Source organism: Aquila chrysaetos, chromosome 13 (genome assembly GCF_900496995.4).
Source record: "Aquila chrysaetos chrysaetos chromosome 13, bAquChr1.4, whole genome shotgun sequence".
In the NCBI taxonomy this organism is placed as follows: Eukaryota; Metazoa; Chordata; class Aves; order Accipitriformes; family Accipitridae; genus Aquila; species Aquila chrysaetos.
The window spans coordinates 21248489-21268080 of record NC_044016.1 but is presented as its reverse complement, the minus strand read 5'-3'; the positions used below and the strand labels follow the sequence as shown (position 1 = coordinate 21268080).

At 46.7% G+C, this 19592-nt stretch overlaps 2 protein-coding genes across 11 annotated transcripts in view; one reads left to right on the top strand and one right to left on the bottom strand.

Annotated features, from left to right (window-relative positions):
* CMTR1 (cap methyltransferase 1) overlaps positions 1-3329 on the top strand; it is a 45835-nt gene extending 42506 nt beyond the window's left edge. For all 9 annotated transcript variants that reach the window (XM_041128456.1, XM_041128455.1, XM_041128458.1 and 6 more), the window contains one exon: positions 294-3329. In XM_041128456.1, coding sequence (XP_040984390.1) covers positions 294-426 — 133 coding nt within the window. In that variant the 3' untranslated portion in view covers positions 427-3329. The remainder of the gene's footprint in view (positions 1-293) is intronic.
* Positions 3330-3758: 429 nt separating this feature from the next.
* On the bottom strand, positions 3759-16747 carry CCDC167 (coiled-coil domain containing 167). 2 transcript variants are annotated; one of them, XM_030034947.1, is made up of 4 exons: positions 16640-16747; positions 9295-9389; positions 6820-6872; positions 3759-4618 (listed from the first exon to the last, which is right to left on the bottom strand). In XM_030034947.1, exons 1-4 carry the CDS (start codon positions 16679-16681, stop codon positions 4515-4517), a joined length of 294 nt encoding a protein of 97 aa, XP_029890807.1. In that variant the 5' UTR covers positions 16682-16747; the 3' UTR covers positions 3759-4514. The 2 variants fall into 2 exon arrangements, with proteins under 2 accessions (XP_029890807.1, XP_029890808.1); XM_030034948.2 differs by lacking the exon at positions 16640-16747 and adding an exon at positions 16292-16503.
* Between the last annotated feature and the right edge of the window lie 2845 nt (positions 16748-19592).

Here is a 19592-nt window from a genome sequence, read left to right as displayed (position 1 = left end):
CCCTAATGACCTGTCTCCTTCCAGCTGAACTGAATGTTGAGTGAAGCTAGAATCAACAAGTTTGTTTCCATGGAAATCTCTTAGGCTTGCAAGTTTCTGTACCTTAAGGGCTGCAGAGTTTGTAACATGAATGAATGCACTGGTCTTTTTCTAAGACACCGCTTAGATAGAATATCTCTGTGTGACTCCCATTGCAAGGGCAGCTGTCTCTGTAGTGCTCTTTGTGGCTAGGATGACAGTGTTTTCCTTCCCTTCTCTTGCCAAACTAATCTTGCTTTCCTGTCTGCCCACAGCATCTGCCATTACAGCCGCCTCTTCTGGGAGTGGGGGGAAGGTGTCAAAGTGCACGACTCTCAGAAAAGGCAAGATCCAGAGAAGCTATCAAAGGAGGATGTCCTGTCTTTCATCCAAGCGCACTACCCCTAACCCTGCTGTCTTGAGGGGTGCAGGGGGTGCTGAGCCCAGCTTGGATTCTTCAGGGACTGATGAGACTGGGGAGGCTCCACAACTTCTATCCTGGTCTTCTCTAGAGCCGATTTCCTGGAGGTGATTGAACCAGGAGGTGGTATGCAGAAGGCACAGGATGATGCTCTACCCTGGCAGTGTATATAAGAGTACGGCCCAGGTAGTGCCTGCTGCCAGAGTACCCATGGTGACTCCTGGAGCCAAGGACTAATGCCCTTTTGTCCTGACCTACTGCATGCATGAGGCCAAGGGGCCGGCAGCTTTCTTTGCTCCTGTTCAAACGTTCAGCGAGGTTTGTGGAGCTCTGTGTGCCAGAACTCTCCAGGCTTGTGCTTCCCTGGCACTGCGGGAAGGAGCAGAGATGTCTTGGTGGCAAAGCTGGGCAACAGCACATTGAAGCGGCCCTGCATCGTTCTGGCAGCTATATCCTTGGCCTTGTCAAAGGCCTACACTACCCAGTGGAGGGCGTTAACTCATTGGGGAATGCTAGCTTTGGGACACAAGTATGTATTCTTGTTGGTGTCTCCAACACTTCTGCTTATCAAGGCACTTGGCTGGCCACTGGCAATTCCTATGTGATGGTATCCTGTTGGACAAAGGCCAACACAGGTGATGAGTAGAGTTCCTGGCACAGATATGATGTGCTTAGTGCCAGGTATTTCTCAGACCCTTAGAAGCTGCTGACAAGGATTTCCCCTCTCTAGGTCAGTGACTGATCCTGAGCCAGCAGCCTGGGGTTAACTTGTGAACGTGTCTATGCCTCACAGTACTTCTGAGACCAAGGTGCTTTGATTCTTGGTACTCAACACTATTACCCAAATCTTCAGGGTGGAACGTGGATGTGGGAGGGAAGACACAGGAAGGTTGGGATGCTGGAGGTCTTTGGAGGAAATGATGGGAATGTCTGACTTCATTAAAAAACCCAGGGCTTCGGTGAAAAGAGATCTTGACTTTGACCACGTTGGTTAATCAGAAGAAATCCTGTCCCCTGCCTGTGCCCACTGGAAAGGTTACCAGACTTCCCTTTTTAAATGTCAGAGTGGGCTTTGAAATCCTCTGTCTCATTTGGCCCTGGAACTGCATCTGGGGTGAAGGCACAGAGCTGTGAAACTCTCAGCATGGTATTTGTGTGTCAACAGATTTCTCCATGGACTTCTGTGCTGGGCTCAAAGTTGTCTTCTGTTGCATGTTTTACCTTCACTTCTGGTTTCCATGGCACTTTTGCCAGGTCTTCCACATAAATCAGAAGATAACACACAGTTGACTGCTTTTGGCCAAGCAGCAAAATTGCCCTTTTTTTTTTTAAACTATTTTTGTTGTTCTTGGCTTGTTTTTAAACACAGATTGGCAGTAGGGAGGAAACTGATTTAGGGGTTGTCTGAACTGTGCCTTAAAGAAAGCTATAGTTCTCCTAGAATCTATAGCAGTTGTTTAGATCGTTTCTTTCTCTTCACGCCCGTATGTATGATTTGAACAAACTTTATGTAGCAAGACATGGAAGTTTTCACTTGTAGGTGCATGGGTGCCCTGCACCCCACCTGAAGAAGCCAGAACAAGGATGGCATGTTGTAGAAGTCCCACCTCCACCCTCTAAGGCCCAGCATCATGTGGAGGTTTTGTGCTCATTCTGAGCACGCAGTTGAATGTCATCCTACAAGTAGGCTGTGCTCTCTGAGCTTGGAGCACTTCCATGTCTTCACAAGCAAATTGTCTCCATATACCCATGTATTAATTCTTTACAGTTTGGTACAAATTAACTTAGCAGCTGCAACTCCTTGAACCAGAGAAAATTATATGCAGGCTTGATCACTGCAGAACCACACCCTTGGCTAAAGGAGCAGCACAGAAGGTGGCATGGTCTGTTGGTCAATGGAAACTGGGAAAGAAAAGGCCTGGGAGCGGATGGGAGGTTAGCTTACACGTAGGTAGCCCTGAATATTGTGCAGGGGAGCTATTCTATTCCTTCTCAAGCTCTGACCAAAAGTAAAGTGGGTCAAAGCTGTTTTTTCCATATTGGTGATTATTAGTCCCCAGACAGAGTTAGGTCTACCAAAGCCATTGAAGAACTGCATGCTGTTAATGCATCCTCTTGGTGACCTGTAGGCTCCTTCTGCTCTCAAACATTGGTAAAACATGTATGAAAGAAAGGGTGGTCCTTCCTGCCTGCAAAGAACAAGAGGCCTGTCACTGGCAGTTTTATTTTGGCAAAGGCACTTCCATGAGGGATGAGGAGGAATGTCTTCCAGTAGGCAATAAAGAACCTCCCAACTGTGTGGTTTCCAGGCCTGTGTGCAGCTGGCTTTTTAAATCAACCAGTAATTTGAGTTCTGGTGCTTCTCTGGACTGCCTTGAGGCTGTTCCAATGCCAGCAAAGCATGCTGCTCCCTTTCCCAGGCTCCTTTGCTAATTGCTATGTCCTCCAGTCAGGACTTTGGTCTCCTGCAGGCTGGCAGACAGAAGGGTGACTAGGAAGTATGCTAGGTTGAGTGTAGGCCTCTGAGGGTGCAAAAAGACCTGGTTAGCCTGCAGGCTAGCTTCTATGAACAGATACTTTCTGTTTACCGAGTTGCCTCCAGCTCCTCCTGATTTTAATTTGCTTTTATTTTTAATTTTATTTTTGATGCACTGAACCTTGATTCTGAATCCCCCTTCAAGAAGGCAAGCATGAGCCACCATGCTACTTGCTTCCCTGCCGCAGGGTAAACAGGGAGTATGTTGGGAAGGGGGGGTGAGGAAGGTCTTGCTGAAGGGAATGTTTATGTACATTAATTGCACAATGTATTGTAATTAGGCTGTGTATCATTTTGTGTTGACTTCTCTGCTTTCATTGTCTCTATTACCAATACAGCCTCTTTAGTTCACAACAGTGTTTGTTTACTTTGCTTCCCACAAAATTCTGGCCTGTAGTGTGTCGACAGAAAAATACCTTACACAGTTAAATTTTCAAGGCAGTCCCCTTTTAAAGGTTTTCCTGGCAAGTTAGAGCACACTGAGGGCTACATAGTGTATGTCACTGCACAGAATGAGCAGGGACTACAGAAGACAGTCTCCAGCACTCCTGTGCAGCATCCTAGGCTGCTTTTTCACTCAAAGGAAGCAAACACTCAAGTAGATTTCCAGGCCACAACAGACCAATAACCCACTGCTGAGACCTCACTGACCGAGGACGTTAAGTGCCTAACCCAGTCTAGGCTTACTGTGGTGCAATGTGTGCCAGCAGGGACATGGTAGGATGAGAATATAGTGGCTGAGAAACATGTTACAAAACAGGAAAAAAAAAGAAAACCAGGAAGTTACAAGGTCAAATTATTTTATTTAAAGCCTTGCAGAGGCACTTCCATCCCTGGGAGTCGACAGTAAATTCTCTTCTGCAAGTGTTGATTCTCAGAGGCACAAAATGGCGACCAAGCTCTGATGCACTGGAGGGGTAGGTAGATCTTCTCAAAGCCCAAGCACTCAGATCTCAAGTTAGATGGTACCTGCTTGCAGAAAAAGAGGTACCTACCTCTCATCTGTTTTTGTGGAGGTAGGATTCCTTTGGTCCTGTAAGTCAGTGTGGAAGAGTAAGCATCTTTGTTTAGCTCAGCTCTGGGAACACATGGAGTCTTTAGGTCACAATACCCTTTGATTCAAAGAGCTTGGTGTCCTTTCAGCTTATGGCTGAGTCACAGGAACCAAGGTGGTGGCCTGTATTGACTGGGCTAGGCAGAGAGCACTTGTCTGCAACCATAGAGGTCCTCTTCAAAAGGGAGAATGTATTGTCTTCCTGCATATTGGCTGGATGGTCTTGACTGCATATTGGGTAAGACAGCACCTTAAGCTCTGCTTGACCCTGTTTCCAGTTGCAGGTGTGCTGCTATTTCTGGTTTGTCTTCTGTCCCCCTCAATCATCAGAGAAAAAGCTTCCCTACAATGAGGCTTGGAAAGGATAAACAAGAACAGCAATTTGAAATGCTGATCCTCACCCTTGGGGGAGGCACAGTGGTGAGAGGCAGAAGAGCTCCTTGCAGGAGAGTCATTTGGTCAGCAGGGAGAATTCTTGAGTGCAATCACATTGTCCAGCAGGCGTAAATAAGAGCAATCAGCAACCCCATGGCCACAGCAAGGGCAGCATTCTTGCGATTCTCCTTACGAAGCACACTCAGTTCTTTCTCTGGGAAACAAACAAAATGCCTGTGAACGTTCTTTTGTCTTGCAGCTACATCTCCTTTCAAAACTGTCTTTAAAAGCACAATGCCACCTTGGCCATGAGCAACTCTTTTGGGATCAGTATGCAAAGCTGCCAATTACAAGATGTGCTGAACAGGAAGTAAACTAGCAGGAACCCTTTCATTTGCTAACTCTCATCCTGTCAATCTCAGTAGCTGTTCTTGGAAATACTTCAGTGCCAGACCGGTTCCTGTTTGCAAATGACCTTGTTCTAGGACCTTACTAAGGACAGAATGGGTCACTAGAATAATTGCTTGTTCCCTAAGAGAATGAAGAAGACAGAGGTTAGAGAGCTATTTCTACTATCTTCTAGACATAACAGCCTGATACCTTTTCCTAGTGCTTAGATTTACTTATATACAACTGTGGCCACCTTTGAATGTTGCAGAATCTGTGTTTCCTTGTGCTGCAGAAGGATGAGTGTGGAACAGGTCTGAGCCTGGACAGTCATTCTGTTGGAGTCTGCAGCTTTTTAGAGACAGGTCACTTTCTCTGGCCCTGGTTTTCAAAAGAAGAAACATGGATGCAGAGAGGAGGAAGTGGCTACCAAAAGTATGGAGTCCTACTGATGTCCATTTCTGTTCCATTTGCTTTACTAAAGATGAGAACCCCATTCTTGCTAGTTCTGTTCCACAAGACTTTGCTGGATGGTATAGGCAAGAAGCAAGGCCTACAGCATTACACATTGCATGGCCAAACATCAATACTTATTCTGCAGGGCAAAGTTGGGTGCAGACTGTCTCCAGAGCCAGACTGCTCTTGCTGCTGAATTCAGCTGCAGTGACTGCACAGGTTACTGCCTCTAGTTTGCACTAGCAGCCTCCAGCAGGAATGCCCTGGTGCTGCAGGTTTCCAAACTGGTGCTGGTATCAAAAGAGCCTTTTAGCTGTTCTTTCTGCCCCCATTCTTCACATAGTACAAGCATTCTCATGCAACCACAGAGCAAACTGCTTGAATCTGCAAGGCTACAGAGGAGGTGGTAGGGGCAAGAGGTCACATAACCCCAAGCACAGCAGTGCCAGCTTAAACTGATGAAAGCAATGCCATTGTCTTGTCAGAAACTGCAGTTCATGGCCTCAAGTGTCAGCTGGAATAAGCAGAGATTTAATCAGAGGCCACAGCAGTGATCTAAGAAGACTGTGTGCACATGCACTGTCTGTTCTGTTAGAGGAGAAGCAGCCATCACCATTAGGTGAGGCTGTTGCTGCTGTCTGAGCAGCCTGTCAGATTGCTCTGTTGATGCTAGCAGCAATAGCTGACTGCTGGTAAAAGGGTGGCAGTGACATGCAGAGTCTTATGCCTCTGCTGTCTCTAGTGGTAGGCCCTTAGGGAACTGCTTTGGATCTGTTTAAAATAACTGTTAGTCTTCTGGAAACAGTCCTTTAAATGAGTTAAAATTACAAATTTGCTGGCCATACCCCAGCTTTCAACTCTCCAGGCCTAAAAGAACACTTGTGCTTCTTTCCCTTGTGTGAGCTCTGGTGCTTGCACTCCTGCAGAGTGCTGTTAAACAGTTAACACACTGATCAACACCAGGAGCCTGAGATAGGCAAAGCAGCATCCCTAGTGGAATGAAACTGCTGTCAAAGGTGTGGTAGCTCAGAGGGACACTCATTTTAACTGTCTACAGCAGGACTTGCAGCAAGGAAAGACCCTGGCTCTCTGGAATTGCAGGTAGCACATCAGTGTGAAGCCCTGCACTTGTGTGCTGAACAGCCCCAGAAACTGATGTAGCAAGAGCCTTCCCCAAGGAAGGTATACTTTGCTACACTCCAGACAGCACTTGCCAGCTTGCTTAGCAAGCCTCTATTAAAAAAGAAAAAAAAAAAAAGAGGGAGGGATGTTAAAAGCCACTCAAGTCAATCTGTTGGCTAAGATTATCTAAGACTGGTAATTTGGGGTATGTGAAAGAGGCATCTTTTTCCCCCTCATTAGCTGATGCTTTTTTTCCTCCCTATGCACAGCTCAAGCAGGAGGCTAGACTCCTATTATAATATGCTGACTAGGTTTCCCTCAGTCTAGCTCCCCTTGGTTGAACCTAAATTCAAATGCAGAAGTCAGAGGTGGCAGGAGCTTGAAGACGAAGCTAAGCTGCAGCACTGATCCCATCCAGCCCACAGGGACCATTTTTAATGAAGCTCTTACCATAGTTGTCTGCTTTGGTCATTAGGAAGTTTCTCTCTCTCTCCAGTGACTTTCTGTAATGAGAAGAGGAGTTCATTACCTGTGAGGCACAACACAGCCTATTTCTTTGCTTATATGAGGGAAGAGAGACCGTCCCACTGCCGGGGATATCTGCTTACAGAATGAGCCCCTCACCCTGCACTGTGGAGAGGTGACAGTTTAGAAGCGCCCAGCTGTGCAAGAGAAGAGATGCAGCAGTTTTAGATTATTTTTTCCTTCCCCCAAACTGCTTCATGTATCTCCTTTCAGGACAGTGTCAGTGTATGCAAGCAGGCTAGAAAGGGGTCTGTGTGTCCGAGCCCCCTACTCTGTTCCCCCAGGTGGGGTAGGAAGTTCTCCCACAGCTACGGGATGGGGCAGGGCCCCTACATGCTCTCTGCAGGATGCTGCCCCTCCAGCACATGTGGCTCAGTGCTGGAATGCTAATTCTGCTCACCAATTGAAGGTGGGATCCCTTTGTCAGAGGTATCCAATTTACACAAATTGGTCAACTCAAGGAAACAAGCTGAATCCAAGCCCAGTAACAACCAGTTAAACAACCTGTTATTAGACTGAAGGCTCAGGATAATAACAATAAAGAGCAAGTCAGGCCAACCCAGCCTTTGTCTTTCACTGCATGAGATGATTAATTAATACACAGTTTAAAATACAAAAGCAAAACAAATTGCCTGAAAGCAGCAGCGTTTCCATTATGGCAGTGAGGACATGGTCACTCCTTTCAGACTGTGCATATAAATAAACATGCACTAACAAATTATCTCCTGGTTCAGAGCAGACAGAGAAGGCAGTAAGTGTAACAAAGTTTGTTGTTTCCCTTGGGGCAGAGCAAGAACCTGTAGGAGGAAAGAGATCCAAATCTATGTGTACAGCTAGTTAAGTAAGGGATGGCAAGAAAGCAAGCTATGTCAGAGCAGCAGGAGAAGAAAGAGCTCTTAAAGGCAACTGGGGAAAGGCAATGTGGAGTGCAGCCAGGAGGAAGTGAGAAGACAGATTTATCAACATGACTGAGCTGGTACTTAGAAACTTGCCTTGTGAATACAGTCAACAGAAGAGGCTTTGAGAATAAGACATGAAGAAACCATGACAACTGAACTTCAAAATGGGAAAGCAGAGCTCTCCTTTGTGTACTGGTCACTGAATCAATAATTTTGATCATGGTACCTTCCTCCATGGTTTTTCAAATGGTCTGGATTAGGGCAACAGAATTTCTGCTTCCATCTCCATACAAACTGTAAAATTCAGAAAAGGCCCCAGGAATCCCTATTCCTTATTCTTTGCTCTACACCCTATATTTCAGAGAGAAGTCATACAGATGTATTCCATCCCATCAAGCTACCCCAACTGTAGGTTTGGTTGTTGGCCACCTAAGTACCAGATAAAGAATACAGACAGTCAACATAAGAAGAATTTAGGCCTAGAATAGGACTGTTGAGATGAGGAGCTAGAGAGATGAGGGACAGGAGGATGCAAGACCCTGTCCAAATATGCATGGGGATATAGAACCCCAGTAAAGGGCAGCAGGGGGAGAAAGAGAGAGAGAGAGTGGAAAGGAGGAACAAATTAAGCTGAGGCTGCTAAGTATCAGGGTGTGGAGATGTCACCGCTGCTAGGATCATTTCTAACTGGGTTCTGTAGGACAGTACTGTAGAGCAGACACCAGGACCAAGAGGATCTATGACTGAGCTTCCCAGCCTTTTTTGCTAGGAGCAGAGCAGTAGGATGTTGGCGACTGAAAGAACGTCCTCAAGTGGAAAGATTTGAGAATCAGCTGGGAGATGTAGGATCTCTTGCTTCACACTCTAGAGAAATAGCAGGTTCTGCCTGTGTCTGCTACAAAATCCAGGTCAAAGTCCTCGCTCAAGTCCCAGCTCTAGAAGCCTACAGTTGCCTTTTCTATGTCAGTGACAGATTTCAGGGGAACTGTCCCTCTTCCCTTTCCCAAGGAAAGCCAGTATGTCACTGCATCCCTACATCCAGACACATTTGCAACACAGGCACAGATAAGAGTAATTTCCCTCAGCCTCTTTTGCAGTTGCATCCTAGCCTGGTTTGGCCCTCAGTAGTAGTTGCTGCACATCTCCCCTGATTGAACTCAGGCAGCTTCAGCAAGGCTTGAGTAGCAGTGTGCAGTGAACCTTTGCCAGACTCACAGAGCTGTTTCCTAGCAGGCCAGGAGCCAACTCTGCAAATGAACTGGCACGTTTCAGGCACTGCTTGGCGAATGAGGCTGTTGACAAGATAAAGCTCTCTCCATGTATCACTGAACTACTCACCCTGGCAAGTTCCCCAAGTAAGCTCCAAAGGTGGGGGAAGAGAGTTTTGTCATGGGGAACCACACATTCCCATTCCTTCAAGAGCCCTTGCTCAGTACTACAGCAGGATGACAGCTAGCTGAAGTACACAGCCACAGCTGTGAAAGGAGATGGTCATCAATACCTTCCTTCAAGGCTGAGCTTCTCCCTGCGCAGTTTAAGATCCACCTCCTCCATGCTCTGTCTGCAACGTGCCAGCTTCTCCTCCAGTCCATCAATCTGAAAAAAACACCACACCAGTCACTGTCATTTCCTCTCCCAGCTAACATGGATCCATCCCCACTCAGATGGGAAGGGTGACAGCTCAGCCACTCCACCTCCTTCCTCCCCAACTCAAGGGAGAAACAGCCCTAGCTCTGTGTAGACATCACAGCACAGAGAGCCCATTGCCTCCTAGATCAGGCTGTATTATACCCCAGGCAACTGTGATATTGTAATCCCAGACAATGCCAAGCCAGCTATAACACTCCTGCTTGTGTGGCTGGCCAGCACCTTTTTGCTAAGATCTGATCCTGTTCCAGTCTGTTCTAGTTTCTTTGCATGTGGCTCCACAAGCAAAGATGTGATCTAAGGCATCTTTATGCAATTAAATGAGGATAAAATGAGAGAGACTGGCCTTGGCCAAAGCCTGAGGGACAAGGTCTTGATTTAGTGCTGTGAACAGATGCAGTTCGTGGGATGTGACTACAAAGCACCCTAAGCTGTCTGGTTGGGTAAAGAGGGGATGAAGGTGAAACACTGATACCTACTATCTCTTTTACTCAACTAAATCTACAACAGCAACAGCAGTCTGCACAGTATGCTCAAGAGAGCGTTCACCACCGCCTCCACACCTTTGACCTGCACCAAGTTTTGGCAGCAACATGTTCCCATGCAGAAAACCACTGGTGTTTTCTCCTTGTGTCTCCTCGTCAGGTTTCCTAATGGCCACCCTCCCTCCGTGTCCTCCTGTGGAGGGGAGTAACTGTGGATATGTACAAGAGGGTTGATCTACTTGTGTGCAAACTGATTGCACAGGAGGGAATCCTACCACAGACAATGGTTCTCCTGGGAATCATTCCTCTTTTCTGCCTGGCAACCAGAGCATAGACGTCTTTAGGAAAACTCTGACTTTCAGGCTTGCTTCCAGCAGGAAAACAGTGGGACTAATCAGATAATATGCACACAACATCCTAGCCTGAAAGAAAATGTCCTTGGTGCCCTGAGGTGGCAATGACCTCTCTTTTTAGCTACTTAGTGCAACACTCCTGCTGTGTCTGGTTCTCCAAGCAAGGCCAAGGCTGCCTAGATGGCTGGCAGCATGCCTCTCTGTGGTGGGAGCCTTCTCAAACCAGAAGCTAAGAGGCAGCACAGTCCCACGTAAAGTACCGAAGTGGAATGACATGCCAGCTGCCTGGACATCAGCCTCAGAGGTGGCCCAGAGCACAAACACTCCCAAGAACAGTGATATGGGAAACAAAATCAAAGGTAGTGATCCCTAATTACTGCTGCTTTGGGGGATCAGCTCCATCCTGAGCTCATTAGCAATCTCACACCTTCTGCTCAGGAAAGGCAGGCAAGCATTATAAACAAGCAGGATGGGAGAAGAGGCTTGACATAAAGGGAAGAACAAAGCAGACCACAAAAAGGAGTTTAGCCAGTCAGCTGACTACTCTCACTGCAAGCAGCACAGTAGAGCTGGGGAGGGGGCCACATATAACAAAGCTCAAATCTTTGCACCTTACCAGATACCAATTTCAAAGTCCCTTGTTATTAGGCAACTCTGCCAGGGCTATTGAGATGCCAAGCTTCCCAGAGGTGCCTGCATAGCCTGCCCTGAGCCCAAGGGGAGCACCAAGGCACATCATCTGATCCCAGAGCACAGGGCATAGCGCTTCTGTGTTTGGCAATGCTTGGGTTTGCCAGGATGGGGACACACATATTTTTGAAGCATGTTAGCTGAAAATGCATTGGGTCAGGGCAAAGTTAATTGTCCTCCTCCATATCCAGCTGTGCCAGTTAAGAATGTTAATTCCAGCTGCTCACCACTATCTGTCATCCACTACAGCTCAGTCAGCAAGATGCACTGCTCCAGTCTGCTTCAGGGCCAACCAAGGGCTTCACCCAAGTCAGCTCTGACCACGCTTATCGGCAAGTTATTTAATGGCAGAGAACAGTAGAGTGGAGGTGGGGTGTCTGTCCAGTCCAATTTAAGAATGACCATCTCCCTCACCAGTTCCTACATTTGCAAATGGCTGTGTCTCTGCTCCCCTATCTGTTGGAAACCCTCACATACACACACAGCAAGAGGTACTTCAGCATGTATTACCTGGCTCCTCTGTAGCCAGTAAACTTATTACAATGCACCATGCCTTCTCTGGAAACACATTTAAAAATCACGTTAAATAGCACAATTTAATGAGAGCTTTGGTTAATCAGCTGCCAACCTCACCACTAAATTATCCATGTCATTGCACTTCCTATCCTCTCCTCCAGAACTGCTCCTCCTGCTTAGTTTGCAGTTGCTCTCACTAGTACATTCTCTGCCCATACTTCCATCAATTCATGAGACCTAACAAGAGGATATTCCACCAGCTCTGCCAATGCTTTTACTTTCTGCTGACTAAAAATCTCCAGATTCCACATAATACTTTAAAAGTTTCAACTGGTTTTACTGCTCTTAAATCAAAACCAAAGTTTGGGTCCCCTGCTGGAGAGCAATAATTTGCTAATAAACCACATGCCCTAGAACTGCATCATCAGCTTTGCTGAGCTGGGGGCACAAGAGACAGCAAATAATAATAATAAAAAAAAGTAAGTAAGGAAGAACAGATTGCTGAATGAACAAAATATTTTTCCTCCAGAATCTCACTATTTCTTTTCTTCAAGCTAGTCTGGGGCATTAGGGGTTGTAAGGAAAGACAAGAGTGAGGATTCCCAGATGTTATCCATTCACTGTGCCTCAGTTCCCCTACTTATAAATTAGGACAATATTATCTGCCTCCTGAAGGTGGCTCATTTACACAAGGAGCCTCAGACACCAACCCAAACTATGGGCAGAGCACTGTCTTGTTATGTCAGTGCCATTGCCTCACTTTGGAATTAGGATCTGTTCCTGCAAGCTAGGAGTCTCTCAGCTGCTCAGCCATTCAAGTAACTTTCACTGTAGGGCAAAGGAAAGAGAGAAATAGAAAATAAGCACAGGGAGAAACCAGAGCAATGCCTGGGAATTACCAATTACTCTCTGGGCTGCTGAGGAAACTCCCAGGGGTCTGTAACCTGTAAAGCTGTAGCACAAGAAAACCGGTTGAGCTTTGGCATAATTCCTTGCAGCAGCTCTCCAGGAGAGCAATCCTAGAAACAGGTGCACACCTGAGGTTGTTGGGGATGGAAAGCTTTCCTTCCTACTAACTAATACATGAGAAGGTTAGTTGGGGTATGTACCTAGGCCTCCTGGAAGCCCACATAAAAACAAAGAGCCAGGTTCACTTAGCTGAACCATCACTGCACATCACACTGGTTTATCTTTTTAGTGGCAATCTCAGCACAGTGGCTTGTAAGTTGCAAAGACAAACCCTTGCTCCTTCTCGCTCTCCGTTCCATGAAGAGGATTCTCTGGGACAGAGCTGAACTGCAGCATGCAGAAAGCTCACATGACAACTCCTCAGGTTCATGTGGCCTGCAGCAGGGACACATGACTTCACTTGAAGCAACATCTTTAAGTACTGTCAGTTAAAAGGGGCAAGTGAAACAGGTGCTTCACATCCAGGCAGCAGCTTGGGGCACAGAGAGCTACCCTTCTGCTCCTCAAGAGCCACTCCAGAAAGTCAAGTCTCAGCAGCTTTGGATGCACACAGGGATCTAAGACCAGATGCCTCCCTTGCTCCACAAGGTATGACAAGGCATTGAGCCATTTTTGTTGAATTCTGGCAATACTCGCTTGCAGTCTAGAGAGCTTTTTAAACCAGAGGGACCTGGAGCGGATTTCAATCCAGACTTACATGCTTATTACAAATCTCATTTATTGGGACCATCTTGGGCAGGGAGCCCGAAATGCCTTACATAAAGGCAGAGACAAAGAGAGAAGAGAAAAAGAAGCAGCTTTGCTTACAGAGTTGAGCTGGATCCCTTTTAATACATTTAATACATGAATTAATAAAAGCTTTCTTTCCAGTAGAAAGGCTAAAAGCGCTTTTCAAGAACTGGCATCCACCCTCCGCTTTTATGAATTCCCTAATTAAGATACTGGCAAAGAGCCATATCACACATACGTCAACATCCAACAGCGTTAGGTAATGAGGTTTTCGTCTTCTGACCCTCATAAAACAGATCAAAGCCAATTGAAGAAGTGGGGGCAAAGAAAAAAAAACCTTCCCCAAGCAGTCTTCTCATGCCTTGTCACCTGCCAGCACACTTGAGCCATTCTTTTCACAGAAGAATTAGTGGTTCCTGCATCCACAAATTTGGCTGGATTATTTAAATCAGTCCAGCGGAGGTGAGTTTTGTTTAAATTCAAATGCTAACTTGCAGTCCATGGACACGCTTCCATTTTCATCACACTCTTGGAATCATTTTGCATGCTGGCAAATCATTTCGCAGATGCTGTGCCCACAGTGTGCTTGGAAATACTTAGCAGACAAGCTACTACACAGTAGAGGATGATCCACCAGCAAAGTCTAAGAAATGCTGCAGAACAACCCTCTGTGTTGGTAAAGGAGAAAGGTCTGGATCCTACCTGCATCTCCTTCTTCAGCCTTGCAGACACTATCCAGTTAGCCCACCCTGCCTCAGCTCAGACCAGTGGCTTTGCAGGACAGCACACAGACATGACCACATGGCACCACCCACAGCTTTTTGAAAAATCCTGCAAGAACAGCTTTACTGAGTAAAGACTATGTTGGCCTTTTCCCTATTCATTATGCTCCTGCATAGACACTGATCAGCCACTGCCTTGTCAGAAGCAGCAACACACATAACAATACTTTCTCCAAACACACACTTGACATTTTGCAGCTCAGGCACTGCCTGAGCGCAGGGTGTTCTCTTTGCATTTAAAAGCCCCACTTTTTTTGCTTCCATGAATTTTTTTCAGTTGTTGTCTGAGCCACAAGTATATTTTTAAGGGCTACAACATCCTCTGGCAAGCAGTTTCACAGCACAGCCACAGGTTATGGGAAGAACCAACCCCTCTTGTTTGTTCTGAGCTCGTCATCTGCTAGTTTCATTTGATAGCCCTAATTTTGTATTGACAGTGAATGTTCATTCTTTGTTTAAAGTTACAAACAGCATGCAGAGGATATAGACCTATACTAGGTCACCTTGCAGTCATGTTTTCAAGCTTAAAAGGACCTGGTATGCTTAGTTGTTTCTTGCATAGAAGTTTTCCACACCTTTGATCATCCTTGTCACTCTCTTAAGCTCCTTCCATTTTCACTATTTTGCTACAAAACAGACCAGTCTTCCTAGTTTCATTTTCCTGACAAGTTTCATCAAGGAAGTTCTATGCAGCTCAGCATTATCAATAGGACTGCCTGTTGAAAGCCTACAGAGCTATATGAAAGAAGCAGCCTGAGTTTAAACCACCGCATTACGGAGACACATTTGTATCAGTTTAAACCAGGTCATATCAATTACACCTGCAATTTGTAAGTGCAAGCTAATCTGGTAAGTGTCTATATAGAAAATTGCATTCATTTAGCATCCTGACTTCAGTTAAACAAGCATGACTCTGCCTAGATTAGGCCTTTCAAACCTAGCCATGCACCATGTCATACTAAGACTAATTTGGAAAGTTTTCTTTACAATCATAACAGCTCAGAAGGTAACACTGAACCAAATAAAAGTTTAAATTACAAAATCAGTATCTTGGTTGTCATGCATTCTGACACCTGAAACACAGCCCTCTCTTCCTCTGCCTTAAAGGGATTTTGTTTTCTTCCTCCTAACTTCTATTCAGTATCTTTCATATCACTGCAAGGGAGAATGATTTTATCTTTTAGCAGTATCTTTGCACCAAGAGGTTAAGTTTTCATCTATAACACACAGAAGAACAGTAGTTTTATAATCCTTTCAAAAGTAGTGTGTTCTATTGTGACAACTCCTAAAAAAAAAATCTAAAGCTACCGCAAGTCCCCAAACACTTTGCCAGAATTTTCTGTGGCAGCTAAAATCAGTCCCTTTCCATTCTGTGACCAGCAGGTTCCTGACAGGCTCACCCTTTTTACCACCTCCCTCTGGTAGGGTGGTAGGGTAGACCCTACCATCTCAACTCTCCTTGTCTGTCACATCTCAAGCAACAACCACCAAAAATTCATTATTTCAACTCTCACTGCTAGGCTCACTGAAGAGAAGCTTAGACAGTCAGCACACTCCCCTTTGGTGGTTATATTTGGGTTAGAGTGTCCAGAAATGTCTGTTTCAAGCAGAACTAGATGAAATAGACCAGAAAACTACTATAAACCGAACTCCCATTCATATTACACAGTAGGACACTCACCTTTACTGGTTGATGAAGCACATATGACAAGCCCCAAGTCCTTTCCCTGGCCTTTCCACCCTGGCTATCTTGGTCTACTGTGCATATGCTCATATGAAAGACTTCAGGACAGAGAAGTGACCAGTGAGATTCACTGGATTGATTCTGCCCCATTTCAGCCATTTGTCAGGAAGGTTCACGCTTTTGTTGTCCCCAAATTATCCACAACCCACAGACTTAAACTATGGGCTCTCCACTGCCTCCTCCAAGTCAGTCCAGATAGCACTGTTCAGTGCAGGAGCCAGAATGAAGTATGCTTCAGAGAGACCTTAACGAACATGCCTCAGTTCGTTTATACAAATACAAAGCTTAAACAAAGCTTACCAGCAGACCTCCTGCCACTCAGGAAATTACAAAACACCCAAGCACAACAATAAAAAGGCAGCTTTAGAAGGAAGGCATACTCTCAAAACCCAGCCTTTTCCCCTTCTCCTTGCTGTGACTTACAGGCACCTCACGTGCCCGTTTATTGCTGGGTTCCTCAAAGCAGCAGCCCGTGCCCAGCACACTGCTGACTCTCCACCGCACACACAGGCCGGGCTGTGCACAATTTGCTAGCCAGGAGCAAGAGCTTGCCGCAGCACCCTCCACAACCACACGCACTTACTGCCTCTCCCTGCATTGGTTCAAAGGCTCAGCAGGAGCAAGGGCACCAAACGCCATCGCTCGGTCAAAGGCCTGGTACAGAGGACGGGGCACCGAGCTTTCCGATCGCGGGAGGGCCCGGCACAGGCTGTCCCGCCTCGGCCACCTCTGCTGCCATCGCACATTAAAATGGCGGCCGGGCCGGGCCCAGCACCGGCGCAGCGCAGCCCCCGCTGCCCTGGCCCTCCCCGACACCCACCGCTCTCCAGGCAGGGAAACGCCGCTTCCGCAGCGGGGGGGGGCGGCCGCCGCCTCACCTCGCCCCTGCCAAGCCCAGCCGTGCCGTACCCCGCGGCGTCACCCCCCTCACCTCCCGGGCCACGCTCAGCCCCTCTCGCCTCCTCCTGCCCATGGTCCCCGGCCAGACAGCAGTCGCGCATGCGCAGGCTCCAACTTTGCTCCGTAGCCCCAGCGCGTCCGCCGCCATTTTTGTGAGGGGCTACGCTGTAGGGCGGCCGCCATCTTGGTGAGGGCGCTTCTGCCCGGCCCTCTTCAGCGAGGCAGCCCGGGGGTGGCGGCAGCTGTGGCAGTTTGAGCCCGTTTTGGCGTGGTTTGAAGACAGCTGAGGACGTACGGCAAGGTGGTGGCCTGCGGCAGTCAGAGCGGCGCCTGCCGCTTTGTGCCAGCACTGGCCACAGCCAGCTCTTCCCGCTCCAGCAGCAGCAGATGAGGGATGGTTGGGAAGGACCATCAGGCCGGGAGGCCGAGGTGGGACTTCTTGGTCTCTCTCAGATCTGCCTTGTCCTGCCTTGCTACCCCTCAGAGACTCCTGCTCCCTCGAGGGCAGTATTGGCAGGGGTCTCCAGTGTGCTGTCTGGCCAGGCATGCCCTCTGGGCCTGTCAGAGGGCAAATCTGGACTGATCAGTTGGTTTTCCCCCCAAGGGGAGCCAGCTCGATCCTGCTTTGAGCTTCTGTGCTGCACAGGCCACTCCAGCCCAGCTTTTGCATTGCTGGGGGTCAGGGCTCACCTAGGAGGAAGGCAATCTCACAGAAAAGCAAGGCACCGAGAGGACTGCTGTTGTGCTGTGTGTTACAGTCACTAAGAACTTAAGAAGGTTGTCCTTGGGGCTTCCTCCCCAAACAGTAGCTTTATGATAAAGCAGCTGCAGGAAAAGACAGCTGTTTCATCTACCAGGAGACAGCACTTTGTGCACACTAGCCAGTTCATTGCAAGATGCTAATCACAATGTTACATATGCATGGCAGCTTTTGTCCTGACCCAAGAAAGCTTTTTATGAAACACTGCTATCTTGTATTTAAAAAAAAAAAAAAAAGGCAAGAAACACCATTGAAATGCACACCTGTCTTCAGGGTAGGACATGATTGCTACATGACAGAGAACAGCAGAGCTATTTGCTGACCAAAAAAATGGAAGGCTGGGTTGCAGCAGCATTTATTAGACACAGAGACTGAATTTTCATTTTGGCTAAATACCCTCTGCTGACTGAAATTTTGCTAGGACAGCTGTACTTTTCTCTGCTTCCCAATTTGGTACTTGACACTATGTTACGGAGCCTACACTGATGAATCCAAAGGAGCCAGAACTCCCACCTCCAAGGTGAGACACAGATAACTTCTTTCCAAGCAGAAGCAGCTCAATCAGAAGGCAGTAAAGCTAAGTAAGACCCAGCCAGCAACTCTGGGAAAGCACAGCACCAGGGGGAGGGAGAAAATGAAGAAGAGGGAGAACGTTATTTTTTTCCCCTCTTAGACAGAAGACTTGCTTAGTGAGTGTAAATACAATCTTAAAATGCATAGAGATTTGAAGAAAACCCATCTGTTATGGTTTGCAATGGGATGAAATAGCCATCAGTTCAGCAGAAACGTTTTCTCCTTTACAAAGGTGAGTATTGATTCAGGGGAGGACTGTCAATTCTCACATACACACTTCTCCACAGAGAGAGAAGGCAGATCTATTTTGCAGGCAGATGAGTGTGACCTTTGTTGTCACATCTTTTGGGAAGACAGAAAAGAGGAACTAGTTCCTCCCTCACAAGCAAGCCACCATTGCAAGCAGCAGTTTTCAATTCACGTGTTACTCTTCCTGGCCCTCCTGAATCCATCAAGCTGATAACCTCATTATGCCTGTCTCCTGGTCTTGGGTCTCCTGGTTCTGCCCTCAGCTGGCACCGTCTCTTCAGCCTTTCCTGTGTTACATCTTCATTTCCTTTGTAATGTCATTCAGGTCATCTATGTGCTGATGCAAGAAAGAAAAACTGTTCCTTTTCCTCACCAAATTTTATAATCTTTTCCTTCTTGAAACCTGAAGAACAGATCTGGAAGTTTTTCACATGCAGTGACATCAGCTTCTGTATTTTAGAATATCCACAGACATAAGTGTGAATTTGAACTACTCCATATCAAGTGGCTGCTGACTGGCCATGAGCACATTTAAGCTGGAAACCAGAATTTTCTAGCTGTGAGAACAATCAGATTATGAACACACCTCCTGCCAGAGGGGTGAGAGGAAAAGAATGAAGTAGTTTTTAGTAAGCTCTTGAATGGGATGATCTAACACAAAGCCTATAAGAGGAAGGTGCAGGATGTGATGATGTATGGGTGAACACCAAATACCATATCCAGTAATAAGAGTGGATAAGGCCCTGGTGAGACCCTGCTCAGGGTCTCTGATTAGGCTGTCCCTACTGTGTTGGGGGTCACACCCCTGCAGCCAAAATGAGTGATGAAGTGACGTTAGAAACTAAAAATTACACAAGTGTCAGTCTGAAAGGAACATTCAGAAGTCATGCCATCTACGTGCCCAGAGGCAGGGTCAGATACACTGATGACACCCAAGCAAGTGTTTGCCTTACCTGCCCTTAACACACACCAGGGGTTCTACCTCCTCCAGAGTACCTGTTACACTGCTCATTGACTGATAGCTGGGAAGGTTTCCTCCTTTTTATGACCTAACTGAGCTTGTTGCATCTTGATCTATTCTCAGGACACATGGGGAACAATTGATCAGCATCTTATAACAACCTTATATATTTGAGGTACATTATCATATTCCCTCTTCTGTTTTCTCACTGCTGGACTCAATCCTCTCCTTTCAACCCTATGCATTTTGCACCTCTTATACTGTTTGTTACCTTCCTCCAGTCCAAACCTAGGCTGAGCGTCTCTTACTGAGCCTCTCTAACTTGGGAGCATTGAGAAAGCAAAAAATTACCTCCGTCTTAGAGGCACTATGTCCTAGTAATACAGCCAAGAATGAAGTTTGCCTTTTCATGCAATACCTTCACAATGCTGATTCATATTC

Excerpts from the sequence above, each read along its gene's own strand:
- CCDC167 (XM_030034947.1), bottom strand. The coding sequence starts at position 16,681 with ATGGGCAGGAGGAGGCGAGAGGGGCTGAGCGTGGCCCGGGAG. Across the intron at positions 9,390-16,639 it reads GGCTGAGCGTGGCCCGGGAG|ATTGATGGACTGGAGGAGAA; the intron begins GTGAGGGGGGTG and ends TGTTTTTTTCAG. Across the intron at positions 4,619-6,819 it reads GACCAAAGCAGACAACTATG|AGAAAGAACTGAGTGTGCTT; the intron begins GTAAGAGCTTCA and ends TTTGTTTCCCAG.